Source organism: Brachypodium distachyon, chromosome 2, assembly GCF_000005505.3.
Source record: "Brachypodium distachyon strain Bd21 chromosome 2, Brachypodium_distachyon_v3.0, whole genome shotgun sequence".
Taxonomy (NCBI): Eukaryota; Viridiplantae; Streptophyta; class Magnoliopsida; order Poales; family Poaceae; genus Brachypodium; species Brachypodium distachyon.
Genome location: NC_016132.3, coordinates 14,699,274 through 14,715,398, shown reverse-complemented (window position 1 = coordinate 14,715,398; position 16,125 = coordinate 14,699,274). Strand labels below are relative to the sequence as shown.

The following is a 16,125-nucleotide window of genomic DNA, read 5'->3' as shown; positions in this document are numbered from 1 at the left end:
GGCTCGATCGGGACATAGCTATCTCGCATGTACGTAGTAGTACCGATTGTAGTGTAGGTACGTGTGGCCAAGAATGCATGAACGTAACTGATCGCTGAGAGATAAAAGGGCAGGCAACTGGGGCAGGGGGCTCGAAAGGAAACAACCGGAACGCATGGAATTGGGGCGGGGCAAGCTGATCTGGGCCCTCTAGTGGCTCTGGCGCTGCAGGTCGATCGATCGTGCTCGACAAAAAATGGTTCTGGCTTTGGTCGCAGTCGCCACCTTGTTAGTTCGAAACTTTTTCCACATGTGTGCCCCGTTCCAACTCCAAACTGGAGTGCCTGATCCCTGCATGCATTCCTGTCAGGTACTTCCTCCGTTTCACGAAGATTGACATGATTTTAACTTAGTTCTGATTTAAAATCGTGTCAATTTTTATGAAACGGAGCGATTACATGAGTACGTATAACGTGTCTGCAACTCGCAAGGGAGCATATGGACGTACGGGTGGTCCAGGATTTCCACCAGAGGTGGAATGATTCCAAGCCAGGAGCAGGAGGGCCGTTTTTCCCGGTTCGTCGTTCCGTGTACCTACGTCTGGAAGCGAAAGCAACTACTGTACGATTATACCGTAAGTCCATCGATCGAGTCATCGAGAAGCATGTGTGTATCTGTATACTTGGATGATTCGATCGAGCGTGGTATGCAGTTTTCGGCCGAAACGAGAGGGCCGGGTGCATTGATTGCAGGGAGTATAAAAAGCCGGCGCGGCTGCAGACTATATTGGCACGTTTCCGGATCGATTAATCACCGACTGTACGCACGCACTCACGTAAGCGTGTGTGACGTCGACGGGCGCAGAGACATCGCGGTGGTCCGTACGTACACCGAATTAACCAACGAAAGCATATCCTGCGTGTGCATGTACGCTTGCTCTCTACTGATATTTCGTTTTTGTTTTTGAATCATACAAGACCGCGATCGATGTACATACTTGAGGAATATAGCATATATGTAAAACGGGACCGGATAATGATTTTATATAGTACCATATTTTATTTCACAATTTCCATTGGTTTGGAAGCGGCACGGACATGATATGAATGCAAAAACAAATAAGGAATACGGACGGATAATGACGTGAAAAAACATGGTACGGTAACGGAGCGGCGCTGGATCAGACGGGGACAAAAATGGTCAACTGACAGAAGAGAAATAACCACAACATCTTAACGGAGAACCACGTCTTTCTATATTTTACAGAGACATTATATTCCTTTTTCATGTTTTGCTATTAAGAAGTCGTCTGTATTTTTTTAGTTAGAGACAAGTCGACGTGATTGGTCGTCACGGGTGGAGCCAGAAAAGGAAACCACTGGGTTCATTACACTATAATCATGGGGTTCATATGTGTAGGCTCGGATCCAATTCCTCATCTGAACCCAATGTCTACGCTGTAACTCCGCCCCTGTTGGTCGTCAGATTTTAATCCAGCGATAACACGTTACGGAGGGGAAAGTGTGGATGACCCTCGGATCTTGATCCGATGTCTCTGACATGTCCATCGACATTTAATACCTTTGTTTGAAAATAGTTACACCATTTTTTCCTTTCAGTTTGAACGTTTCTCTCTCCCTCTCTTCAATTTAACGGGCCACCTCCGGCTGATAGATCATCTTAGTTAACGAGAAGTGTAGCATACCAGTAGTATTATGCACGTGCGTATAGCAGCAGCTAGTCACACACATATTTCTCGACCCCAGATCGAATCGAATCTGAATCGATCGAGCCCCTGCTCGATTCTGGCGGCCCCGCTAGCTATAGCTTTCCGTACGTAGCCCTCCCTGACGTATCGAATCGATACGTCAGTTGTCCATCGATCGATCAATCGAGCGCGTACGTACCAACGTGAACCGAGACCAGATTTGGCATATGCAGCTAGCGCATGCACGCACGTGTTCGTGCTGTGTGCAGTGTGTCCCGTGTCCCGCCATCGATGGATCGACCGATGCGACGGCGCCCCGGACAGGCCTAGGCTGCAGATCCCCGCCCGGGACGCCGCTCGGACCGTACGTGCTATATGCTCAGCTCGCGCGCGAGCACGAGGCTCTCTTCTACGTGTGCCGGCGCCCTAAGCGCGCGCGGTCGATCGCCATGTGAGGCCATTTCATCGTCCATGCATTATGTGCACAGTTCTTTTATACTACTGGTACTTCCTCCGTCCCGTTTTGGTTTCAGATGCATTTATATTTATTTGACAAATTTAAGCCATTTAATATGCATGCTTGTCGGGTTCCGCACAAAAATCCACCAGATCAACCACACCGCTATTTCCCCATGAGCAATGGCAGAGAACACACCAGAATGCTGCTACTGTTCTTCTACTGCCACTGAGACTAGATTCGGGAACGGCCTTATCCGGTCGAACTAGCTAGGAGCCTGGGCTCGATAGCAAACGCGACCGGACCTCGTGAATGACGGTGGTCGTCGATAGATTAATCCTAGTACGCGCGCCTACACGTACGTCAATAATTGCCCCCACGCAACCAACAATTATATGAGCAGCACGCACGCGAAGTCCGGACGGCTAGACTATTTGGGCTGGTCGATCGAGTGGTAACAGGCATCCGTGTGATGAAGCCCAAGGCTCGTGGGAATCTGTCTGCGGGACGCCAGGAGCAGCAGCCGCGGCGGCGGCGACAAAGTCCGAGCCGATCGAGTGGATATATATGGCACCCGGTTCCTTATTTTTGCTCGTTTGGTACGTGCAATGTTTATCCTGCAAGAAGAAACCGACGTGCGGCTCGAGCGCGGGTTCTCTCTCTCTGCTCATCCGTCCAAACCAGCTTTCCCGTCAGTCGCATCAGCACGTGTCGTCCGGCCTCGCGTGGTTGCGTGGATAGAAAAGGATGTACAAATGTACCGGTGCTGCAAACTTGTTTTTCCCTTTTTAACCAACCGATGAATGCCATTGCAAGGGGGCGACAAGGCGTGAAGATAAGCACCAATTAGTGGCTGGGCAGCAAATGGCAGGTAAACCCAATTGTACTATTATTTGAGAAATGAGAAGCCTTACCCGTTAAAAAAAACAATTGTACGACAACATGGGTGGGAGGGAAGGAGGGAGGGAGGGAAATGAACGATGAGGAACAAAACCGGATGCTTTAATTTGGCTAGCTTTTTTTTAAGGACTAATTTGGCATTTTGGCATGCTTTCAAAGAAAAAATTGCTTGTAGGGTCAACATGTAGGTTAGCACGAACCTTACATACATACTACTCCCTCCAATACTAAATTATTGTCAAAATATTACGTGTATGTAGACGTTTTTTAAGAATAGATACATCCATATTTTGACAAATTTGAGTCAAGAATTTAGAATCAGAGGGAGTACTATTTGTCACGGAAAAGGAAAGCATGGCACCCACGTGAACTGTCACCTGTCATTGCAAATGCCTAATTTAGCACCCTATCTTTACTACTACTTAATTTCGAGTTTGGTACGTACGTTCATCCGTCGCACTCGTCCCACCCGTCCGATCCCCGCACCCCAAGAAAACCATCCCTATCTGAACCCTAAAAAAAAAACAATCCAACAATCAATCACGGCCGTAATTAGCTCCTCTCTCCCGCACCACGTTCCACCGTTCTCCACGCACCCGTTCTTTCCGTTCTCTCGATCCACCTCCTCCTTTCTAGCCCTCCAGATCCGCCATCGTCCCCATCCCATCCCCTACTCCAGAGACGTCTCGTCACCAGCGCCCCTCCTCTCGCACGACACAACGGCGGATGACGATGGCGGCCTCCACTGCCAGTTGGCCCCCGCCGAGGCCGCGCTCGACGGGGGCGGCACCGGGGCGCTCGACGTCATCAGTGTCTCCCGCGTGGGCGCCCTCCGCCATTCCTCTTCCTCACACATGAAGCAATTGCGGACGATGAAGACGACGGCCGTCGCCGCCTGTTGGCCACCGTTGAGGCCGCGCTTGGCGGGGGCGGCACCATGCTGCCGACAGTCATCGGCGTCCCTTGCGCAGGCGCCCTCCGCCGTTCCTCTTCCTCACACATGAAGCAGCGGCGGATGATGAAGACGATGGCCGCCGCCGCCTGTTGGCCACCGTTGAGGCTGCGCTTGGCGGGGGCAGCACCATGCTGCTGACAGTCATCGGCGTCCCTTGCGCAGGCGATCTCCATCGCCGGATACTCTCCCCTGGCCCTCATGGACCACTCGTTCGGCATCCAGCACCTCAAGGTAACTAACCCTATCCATACCTCTCTCCGTCTTACTCCTCAATGTGCCCCTGTATTGATTGAGATTTCCTTCCATCGATGGGCACTTAGGAGTAGTTTAGACTTTTGCCAAGAGTAGACACTTCTTTCTTACTCATGGTCTTCTGGCAATCTGGCGCGGTATTTTGAAACAAAATAAATTCATGTGGTGATTTATAATTTTGTAGTCCGTAAAATGTGCGGAAATCTTTGGGTCATGACTTGATTACTGCAATATTTTGGTAAAAGAGCGTCAAGTAAAATGCATGATCTTTTAATATAAATGAAGGTTGTTGTAGGAAATTTTTATGTTGATGCTTATCTGAGATAGCATAATTGGACATAATTTCGATAAATCATAGGCGGTTCGTCAATCACTTGCTAACGAATTTGATCGTGATTCCATTTGGCTCATTGGTACCTGGAACTCACTCAGAAGACTCAGAATATAATTCATGTAAGTAGTAAGTAGGAATAAATAAGTTTTGGATGCACATGTTTTGTTGTTTTGCTCATTCTTTGTTTACAAATTTCATATGTTTCATATTCCCTTGTTTCTTATTTTTGAAATGCTTTGTTCTTAACTTCAATTATGTACAACTGTAAGTCTGGCAATATATCTGAATTTTAACCCATTCTCTCTGTCAAATAGATTTTGATAGAGGAGAAAGTCAATTATTTGGGGAACATGTGTGTAACAAGTTTGATCCCCTTTTTTCTTTTAGAATGTTCAAAGAATATATGTCAATTATATGGGGAACACCACTGACGACACAATGTAACAGGGAAGAAAATTATATGTTTTTTTAAGACTAAGGTACTGTATACTTGCTGCTTATGCTATCATGAAGCATGAGAATGAAACCCACCTGAAGTGGGGTTAAAGGTGAACAACAAATAGACTGAAATATGAAGCTGAGTTTGTGAGAACTGAACTTTGATTTCTGCAGAGCTGCTCATAATACCGGTAACACATTGTCACTTAGTACTCTAGAATCTGTGTTTATTTATTTTTCCAAGTGACCAATATTTTCTAAAAGCATTATGGTTTTCTGGTTGCACTAATAAGCTGACATATGAGCAAAGTTTCACTGTCATGCTTTGCATCTGTAGGTTTGTTGTGTTATCCCAAATCTATAAGGGCCATGTTTCGGCCTTCCGGGGAGGATGTTGGTGATATTGTTGCTCCTCTTGGGACTATTCACACTAATCTAGGAATTCCCATAAACATGATATTTCATACGTTTTGTTTGGATGTAATAAGGTAATATCTGCATTTTGAACGTATCCCTTTACTGAGTTTGGTTGCTTAATTTCAGTGGTGTAATTTTGGGGCTTACTAAAATTTGAAAAAGGCAATGCTGCAAATGCGTTGGAAACTCAAACCATCCGGTTACGGTCTTCTGAACCCTGAACAAATTCATTAGCCATAAGTAGCTGAGTCCTTCAACTTCCATTTCTTGTATATCACTAATATAAAAATGTATATGTTACAAGTTGTCTATATTAATCTACCATAACCTCCAGGATACATATAATCTACCTTATGTGATTCTATCCTACTGTACAAAAGAGGTACCAAACTGTGCCAGTTGTTAATATCAACTCAAGTCCTTGTAGGAATGAGAGGCTTGAAAATATCTGGGAGGCTGTAGAGAATGGCGACATCGTTCTTGTATGCTGTTAGTGAAGGTTTGCTCCTACCATTTCATCAGCTAATAGATGTGGTAAGTGTTTTTGTTGTCACTAATCATGATCTTTGTTTCCAATTTGCCTTCCAGGCATATTTTTATTGTAATATACTTGAACAAGCTTGCCCTATTATAGGTTGGTTCCAGTTTACCTTTCTTTGATGTTATTTAATGTGGTACTTTAGATAGATCTGTTTGTACCGCATCCTATGTATGAACCAAGTTCTGTATTCTTGAGTTCTCATATTATTTATCGTCGTTTTTCAATGTTTTGGTATTGTCGAATTTTGTTATCATAGCAATTGGGTATGGCCGATATGTATTCCGTGCAAACGATATGCACCTTCTTTTCAATATTCGTTTCCATTATATGTTGAACATCAGCCGTCACGAAGCACGGACATTCCACTAGTTGGTTTAGTAAAACGGATTGTAACTAGGGGTGGGCGTGGCTCGTACCGGCTCTGAACCGCACCAAACTTCACGTACCTAGGGTGCAAGGGAGTAAAAAGGTTCGATCCATTGGAGCAGCATCCGTGATCCACACGATCCAATGGATCTTTTGGTTCGAACCTAAATTGCCTGCGCATACTGCATACCGAAAAGAACAGCATGCTTCGTCTTGCCAGAGGGCTCTCGTCGGCTGCTCTGCTGCAGGCCGGAAAAGCCGAATAGCTCAAAGCTCGAAGAAGGTTGCCGACAGCAGGGTAATGGAGGAGTTATTTTCGTCGCCTGCTCGGCTGCAGTGCGCGCCTGGGACGGAGGTAGAAAAACTTCAATCTCGCTGAATCGACAGCAGGGTAATGGTGGAGGTTGGCGGGGAGTTGGGGGCGCCGGCGCGATGGAGACGAATCCACCCGGTGGCGGCGTGGGATGCGGAGGCGGCCGCCGATGGTCTTAGCGGCGGAGTCGTCTTGGCTTCGGCTTTGAAGGCGGCGAGCCGCTGAGGGGGTGGGGAGGGAGCGGATTTGCAGGCGGTGCGAACTGTGATCACTTGCACTGAAGGAGACGGCGGCGGCGACCACGGTGGGGCTTAGCGGCGGCGGCGGCAGCAGCAGCAAATCGAGGAATTGGAGAGATCAATCGCTGCCTCGGCCTGAGGAACAGGAAGGTTCGAACCGGTGAATCAATGGTTCAATTGGATAGGATTTAGTTGTTCCGATTTTTTTTGTAAACCGAACATCCGATCCGTAGATACCACGTTTCTCTTGGATCAGCTCGAACCGTACCACGCACAGCACTAATCTTCCATATCTAAGGAGAAGAACATGCTACTGCTACTTGATTTCTCTCAACATGCAAGCATGCCACATCATCACACTATTAATTTGTTCATATCTATTTAGTGAAACACTCATATTTTTTGCACATGCATGCATGCTATTTTTCATCAAGCTATTTTTACTAAGTGAATGATCTATAATTTATCATACAATTCCATTATACATTTCACTGAATACTCTTTTGTTGCTATTTTTCATTCATGTATGTTCTCAACAACGTGGGCTCACGTATGTTAACTAAAAATTTCCACGACAACGTACGGGGCTCGTCTAGTTGTAACAAGCGGACGTGAGCTGTTACCGAGCACGGCTCGAGCCCTGTCGTCTGATCTGAACCTTGATGTCTTGATGATGCATCGGGGGTTGGCACCGTGTAGAATCTAAACTGAACTGTTTCCTTCTTCCTCTGAAGTACTTAACTTCTTATACGGCACAAAAGGCCCCAAAGAAGCGAAGAGGGGGGCTTTTTTACAACGTTGTCACTTAGTACTCCAGTTAACTTGTACTCTAGAAGTAAGTAACACACAAAGACAATCGGAACAATAGGGCCGTTAATTTACAGTACACCAGGCAGCATATAGCGTGCGATTCAAGCTGTTAAACTGCCGGTGACAAAAGGGTGCAGCACACTTGCAGGCTTGCAGCTACGAGCCTACTACTACTACTAGCGGAAGTTACAAATGTTTTCCCAGAAAGGACAAACTGAAACCGGGACGAAGCAGAGCATGCGGGAGAGGCATTTTCGCAGGCGCATGCCAATTTTGGGCTGGGAAAGCAGGCAGGCACACGTACAGCTAGCTTTAGTTACCACATCTGGATTACACATCAAACGACCGACCAACGATCGACAGTAGCCGCCGGCCGGACATCAGCTAGCTTAGCTAGTGCACTTGTGCTACGTGCGGCGGCTGGACGACGACGCAGGCGGCGCTGCTGCTGCTGCTGTTGCTGCAGCAGTGATCGGCGGCTGTGGGTTCCTTGGAGGCGGTGATCAGAGCCGTCGGATTAGTATCTGCGACGTTGCGCAGCTCGTAGGGGCCGAGGCGGTTGTCGCCGAGGCGGGTCTTGTAGGCAGCCGCCTTGTACTCCCCCCAGGTGAAGTCCCTGTAGAGGCTCTGCTCGCCCTCCCTCATCAGCTCCGGCAGCGGCGCGATCCTCTGCGCCGGCGCCGGCCCGCCGAAGTAGATCACCGACAGCCTCGACGCCTGCGCCCCTTCCGGCGCCACCACCCTGTGCTTCACGCTCCTGAACCGCCCGTTCGTCAGCACCTGCAAGCAGTCGCCGACGTTGACGAAGAGGGAATCCGGGTCGGGAGCCACGTTGACCCATGGCGCGTCGGGTCCTTGGAGCTTAATCTGGAGCCCGGCCGTGCGGTTGGACCGGAGCAGGGAGATGATCTGCGGGTCCGTGTGCTCCCCGAACCCCGTCATCCCCGCCACGCAGTCTTCTTCCTTGGTCGGCGGGTAATGGTTCACCCTGACAAGCTCTTCCTCGCTTCCATCCACCATCCTTCTCAGCGCACATCTCTCCTGCATCCCCAGCCCCTCCGCCATTAGCTCCAGCACCTTCCCGCTCGCGTTCCTCACCGCTCCCGTGTACTCCTCCAGCGCCGCCCGGAGCGATGGCGGGAGGGAGGAAGCTCCTGGGATGGAGCTGGAGTTTGAGTTTGAGCCGAGGGAGAGGAGGAGGTACTCGAGCCAGCCGACGTCGCCGTTGGAGCCGATGCTCCTGCTGCCGTACCCGAAGGGCCTCCGGGCGGCCGCGGCAATGGTGGCGTCCACCTTGTCTTCGTGCGGGAGCGCGAAGAAGGCCATGGCGCGGGCCTCGAGCGCTGCGGCGAGCGAGCTGGGGATGCCGTGGTTGGTGGCCCGGAAGAAGCCCACGCCGCGGCAGGCATCCGCCACGGCCCTCGCCGCGCCCGGGGACGACAGGTCCACCGTCGGGATCGCTGCTGCTGCTGCTGCTGCGGCCTTGGGGGACTTGGTCAGCGGGTTCGCGTGGTCGATGGAGCTCGGCGCCTTGATCGCCACCATGGCCGGGTCCCGAGCAAAGCCTCGCGTTCCACTAGGAACTCTCGAGTGAGTCAGTGAGTGAGGGAAACAGAGTAGGAACAGGGGAGAGGAGCTGGCTTCGCGGGCTGAGGCAGAGGATGTTTTGCTCTGTTTTTCACGCTTTGCACAGATGCACTTGTGGTGGTGATCTTGATGCTGTGATGAAGGAGCTACTGGCTCGTATATATAGGCGACAGGAGCATCAATTTAACTTTGAGCTCCTGCAGCAAGCCCGCAACCAGGTGCTCTCGCTATTTTTTTTTTTATTTTTTTAAACTTTGAAGTGTTCGTTAGTCAGTTTAGCGCGAAACTGCAAATGACCGCAGAAGAGACCAGAGACACAACCTGCGTGTGCATGCTTATGCAGTATGTGCTCGACGGACAAGAGATACTCCCTCAGTTTAATAATTTTTGTCGAAATATTACATGAATCTAAACATTTCTTATAAATAAATACATTATTTTGGGGGCAAATTTTGAGATAAAAATTATGAAACGGAAAGAGTATCTTTTTTTTAAGGCAATTATACGACGCGGCGACGGCGCTTCCCTCCAAGATATGTTACTTTAGTGTTACTTAAACCAGTTAAATGGATATGCGTACCGGATTTACAAAAAAAATGCATAAGCTATGTTTTCCTGATATTTCCCTTTTTTGCATTAATTAAAGAACTAGCAAGGTGTCCCGTGCAAAACATCTTTATTAAAGATATTTATTATTGTATTTGTATTATTTTTAAAGCACAAAAAAATGACAAAGGCATGTCACTGGTATGTGCTATTAGACCAGTATGAAAATAGGAAATTAAAAGTTCCTTCACGAACCATGTTCACGATTGATTTTTTCGAAATGCAAAATTAATAAACCTCACTACACATATACACTCAAATAAAATTTGAAGAATAGTAGTAAAATAAACCCTTATATGGGCCGAGCCGTAAATCCTATGTGATGGCGACCAAGTCAACATTCCGCAAGCACGAGTCAAAGACACCTACGTGGCGCGGTCAATCCTACGTGGCAGAGGAAAACTAGTCAACAAGTCAAGCCTCTCATGCCATGGTCAAGGGGTCAAATGAGTTAGAGTGGGGAGCAAGAAAAGTGAGAGGAGGGCCCTTGGTCCATGGTGGACCATGGACCAAACCCTACTTTTCTCTCATGGTGCACACAAAAGCTATGGACCAAAGGACCTACTTTTATCCTTTTGCCTCCACTTTTCTCTCTCCCTCAAGGGTAGCCATGGTCATTTGTCATGGACCCCTAGGCTTTAAATACCCCACATGAGGGCATGTATCATTCACTCTCACTTGAATAAACTCAAGGGAGAGGGCTAGAGTCTCTTGCAAAGAGCTCTAGTTTCGAGATCCGGGAAGACGCGTTCGGCCCGGACTCGAAGGAGAAGGGGTTGGGTTAGAGTTCCGAGGGAATCCTAACCTCGATACTTGGAAATACGCGTTCGGTCCAAGTACGAGCGGCCCCGACGGACCTCTCGCCTAAAGGTGTCTTGGGAAGATCCGCTCGGCCCAAACCCTCGGCTAACAACCCCCTCGAAGCTTTTCCTAACATAGGATTAAGTCGCACCTGCAGGGTCGACCGAACATATTCAAAAAATATTGACGTGTCAACTTGTCCAAGTGTACGACAACCTTCGCTATAAGGCCGGCGTACACGCCCTACATTTACACCCGCACTTGTGCCATCGAGCATTGGCACCCCTTACTCTAATTGTTGTCGAGAACAACAACAATAGCTATAAAGGCAGATCAACTAACAAAACCTACATCTAGGAAAGCACATTTAACTAATCACACTACTCTTAGAAGTATGAAATTATTGTGTTTTGAATATGACGCAACGTTTTATTTTTATGTGGCTTTAGATCGTAATTCACAATTTTAAGTTTACAATGTGAGCCTGATTGGTTGATCAATGTGTGCGTTAAACTAATTGATTGTTGTGAGATGATGGTCGCACCTGAGATGACTGATCATGAGACGACTGATTGTGTATATTATTATTTACAAAAGTTTAAACTTCACAAGCTGGATTAGTCAATCACTTGTTTGCACTGACGTGTTGTGTGTATGCCAAGCTATATAAGTAGATTTTTTTAATAATAAATCCTTATGTGAGGTCTTTTACATGATTATTTTATCTATACTTGATCAAAGTTTAGATCGTGAGCTAGTCATTTGCCTTTTGGCTTTGTAGTGATATTTGATTAGTAATTGTTTTTTATTCGATATCTAGTTAGTCGCTCATATATGATGTTAATTAGTATCCATAGTTAACTTTAGGATCACATGTTAGCATGTAGAGTTGTAATTCTTTAAATGACCGTTAATAACTCACCTTTGCAAAAATATAGACGTAGATTATAATGAATAGAGGTGAGCTTACTACTTTATATTCTCTTATCTGTCGAAAACATTGAAAAAATGGTCATGTCATAACCATTGGTGGAGCTAGCCTAAGTCTATAGCCTATGTGCTCGGGCTTAAGCTTCACAATTCTGCCACGTGACACCATTAGAGTCGTTGCTTCCCTTTTGGATACACAACCCAGAAACCTGGGCACGTGTCCATGGTGCCCCCAAGGTGGATCTGCCCATGGTCGTAACTTTTTTTAATCATTAATGCAATATGTTCTGTTTACGTGTTAGGATGTACAATTATAATTCTTTAAATGCTTGTTAATAAATAATCCTTTCATAAATATTGATTATGACGGATTGAGAGGAGGTTACTACTTCATATTCTCGTAATCCTAAAAAATGTTTTTTTAATTCTTTAAACGCTCGTTGATAATTAATCCTCTTGCATAAATATAGATTATGATGAATGGAGCTAGGTTTACTACCTAATATTCTCATGATTCAGAAGACATATAAGGGAAATAAAGTTGAGAGGTCTTAACATATTGATCGTGCAACGGTCTTTGCATATTGTTTTTGACACCATACAAATCAAGATCTAATAGTTTCAATAATTCAGATTATGTGGATCAACGCTAGTGCCCTATACTGTGCTTTATTATATAACGGTTTAAACAATTCAGATGATGCAAATCAAACTGATTGGTCATTTGTGCGTTTGGAATCATGTAAAGAACTATTTGGCCTATCTAGCATATTGGGCCTATGTTGGTCTCAAATCACTTTGATGTTTAGTCTTTGACCCATCAGATATATCCACCTAATTAAATCGTAGTCATCAAATATGAGATTTAACGGTTAAAATAATTTAGATTATGTGGATCAGCATGGTGCCTCCCCTCATAGCCCTCCTCGTGCTTTCATAATATAGATAAAAGATAATGAATAGTTTACTACTTAATATTCTCGCGATCCATTACAAAAAATAATGAAAAAAAGTTGTGATATCATACATATTTGTCGTAGAACGTAGTATGTTACGTTTGGCACAATACAAATAGACTTTTGGCTTATATGGAATATTAGGCCTATGTGGGCCTTGAATGATGTTTTGTCCAACCCATTAGATATATCCTACTCCCTAAATGTTAACCATCGAATATCAGTTCTAACGGACCAGATAATTAGGATGAGGTGGATGAGTGCGGTGCCTCTCCTCGGTGCTGCTCATATTGCTTTTTATATTTACTTATTCCGATCCATAATAAGTGTTGTTAATTTAGTATTTTGTACAAATTCAGTGACACTCAAATCGAAGGAGTAACGATAGAATAGATAAAACAGAACTAACGCTCGCAGTTCAGCTAGTTTGCCTCCGTGCGCGACGCCGTCTGCATGGTGCTGCACTGGACCTAGAGATGCATGCATCCTCTCTTTTTTTTCTTGCGTAAGACTGCATTGCAAGCACAACAGGAGCTGCTCAGCTGGGCGTCGTGCGCGCATCGTCGTGCCGCGGCATGGTTTCCTAGATAAAAATAGATAACATAATAGATTGACAGATACTGCTGTTGAACGCGCATAGAAAGATATGGACTGGTGGGAACTGGTGTTAGATCTGCCGAGAATTTATCGTACGTGTTAATTTTTTTTTTTGAAAGGAAGTTTTAATTGCTCTGCTGTTAATCGATCTTCTGTACCGTCCGTGCAAAGCGCGTATAAAACCAAGAGTCCGGTTCTTTGTTTTTAATGGAAATCGTGAGGGGCGGGATTTAGTGCGATAACGTGACATGTTTTAATGTGACATATTTTTTTAACGGAAATCGTGTGGGACTCTAGAGGATTTAGCAACGTAACATATGTTTGGACAAACAATTTATGATCCTCGGATCTTCTATCCAACGGTCAAACTAATTGAGGTGACGTGAATCAACGTGAAACCTCTCCTCAATACTCTTCATATTGCTTTTACTATATAACAGAGGACTGGAATTTAACTCCAGATGGATGTCGAGATGTCATGCCGCATCTGTATGGTCCATAGCAACGATTAGACGACGCATCCGTCGATAGCACATAGCAGCATAGGAAACCATTTTATTCTTCCTTACGACCTTTTTTTCATTTTACAAATACATTATTTTAGTTCAGGCTACAAGATCATACTATCAACGATGAGCTTGATTTTTGGCAAAGCCTTGCGTTAATAAGTCTCCGCTGCTCGATCCATGAGAACCAAAATCAATTATCCATATAGCATGGGCTAAAGGCTAAAGCTCATCGTAGGTTCCCAATCCATGTCTTGGTAGGCCGTGCGTGTATCGGCCTTGCTGGAATCACGCATGGCTGGCTGACCCAAGGTTGCAAAAGGCATCCCACAAGAGATACTACACAGGTACCAAGAAAATTAGTGGTCAATGTAAATGAGAGAAGAATGACACAACCAAATAATGGTCGTTTGAAAAATAACATGTACTACACGGATATCAAGACAACAAAGAAGATGACACGTGGGTCTATCAAAAAAAGAAATAAATAAGAAAAAAATTGAAACACATTGAAAAAAGGAGAGAAATTTTTTAGTACTGGTACTAACTAGTACCTTGTTGGAGATGACACGAGTGAATATAGAAATAGGCCCAATTAATTTTTCGCTTGAAAATTATTACTTACTCCGTCCAATGTGAAGTGCCTAAATATTACATGTATCTAGAAGTATTTTAGTATATATGGTGTGGCTATTTCTAAGTCGTTAAAATATTACATGTAACTAAACGTTTTTTAGGAATGGATACATTCATTTTTAGGCAAATTTGAGACAAGAGTTATGAAACGGAGGAAGTATTATATATTGGATTACGATCCGATGGCTCACATGTCAATTGATCGCGACTTATCAATAGCAAAACCGTTTAGTATATAGATACGTTTATTTTTAGACAAATTTAAGTCGTTTGAAGAGAGGTGGCCAGAGCGAGTAGATAAAGTCATAAAGAGATGGAGATGGATGTTGCTGCAGCCCAAAAGCTACATAGACGTGCATGTCTCCTACCTGGGAACGTGACATTCACCTGTGGCGCGCAAGCTACAAATACCGTACAAAAACTGTCCGTACGTATTGCGCCCATACACAACTACTCCCTGGTGTAGGTGTGTCCGTGCCGTGGTCCACCGATGTCGCTGTTGCATCCGTACGTACGGGTGTTGTCTCTTCGCGTTTATTAGAAGGAGAAACATACCAGTGCAGTTGTGCAAAGACAATTAAGTTGTTCGGATAGAATTAAGCGTTGCCGGTTTTGGTATAAGAAACTTGTACATTTTTTAGTCAGCGAACAGTCGATTTGCTTGACGATCACATCTTAATACAACGACAGAACGTGGGAGAGGGAGGATAGGACAACTGCGGATAGACCGTATTTCAATGGATGTGGCTATATCTTAGTTGCCCAATTTTTAAGAAAAATAGTGAAATCTCAGTTGATGTATCACAACCGTTCAATTATTATTTGGAAGCCATCCCACTCTTTTCCTTTCATCGTTCGTTCTGAATGTTAAAGCGTAAAAACATATCCAATGGTTGAGGAATCATCTGATCTCTAGCTAAAAATCAGACAATTCAGATATAGCAAAACCGTATTTCAATGGCTTTGATGTCATGATGTGTCAACTTAGATTTAAGCGTTTTTTGCTTAAACTAAAAATCAAGCGATTGAGTCAGCTGCGACATAGTCACATCTACACTACTACAAAATGGTCTATATGCAACGGCACATCAGTAACGGGTCCGGCGTGACCGTTACTGATGAATAACATCAGTGTCGGTCGCGGCCGCGACCGTTACTGATGAACACAACGGGCTTTGCCCGTCCCCGCCCAGCCGTACATCAGTGGCGGTCGCGCAAGGGGACCGCCACTGATGAACCACGCATCAGTAACGGTCGACCCAACGCGACCGTTACTGATGTGTCCACGATTATCAGTAACGGTCGCCCGTTTCCCGATCGCCACTGATGCGTCGCGATTTAAATTCGTTGGGCAGAGCCGCAGCTCGTCGCGCTGCGCGTCGTAACGGACGAGCTGTGGCTCCTTCACTTCCGGCGACAGCGAGGCGCTGCCCGACGACGCCATGGCCGCCGGCGAGCCCCCCAGGTAGCCCCTCCTCCCTCCCCCTTCCTCCTCTCTCCCCCTCGCGTCGGCGGCGCCGTCTCCATGGCTGGCGGGCGGCCATGGCTGCCGATCTCCATTTTTGGAGCTCCGACGGCCAGCGAGCTCTGATTCTCGACCCCGAAGCTTCCCTCTCTCTCCCGATCTATCTCTCCCTCCCGATCTCTCTCCCGATCTATCTCTCCCTCCCGATCTCTCTCGCCGGCCTCCAATTTCTCTCCGAAGTTCCCCAATTTCAAATTTTTGAGCTCCGCGGCCGCCGGCCAAAATGCAGCCTCCTCGTCGTCGCCCGGAGCTTTCCTGTCGCTTGCGAGCTC

General features: G+C 46.1%; 1 protein-coding gene across 1 annotated transcript; it reads right to left on the bottom strand.

Annotated features, from left to right (window-relative positions):
* Positions 1–7,704: 7,704 nt before the first annotated feature.
* LOC100836239 (gibberellin 2-beta-dioxygenase) lies at positions 7,705–9,413 on the bottom strand. Its single transcript, XM_003565876.4, has one exon. It carries the CDS (start codon positions 9,252–9,254, stop codon positions 8,103–8,105), a length of 1,152 nt encoding a protein of 383 aa, XP_003565924.1. The 5' UTR covers positions 9,255–9,413; the 3' UTR covers positions 7,705–8,102.
* Positions 9,414–16,125: the final 6,712 nt, after the last annotated feature.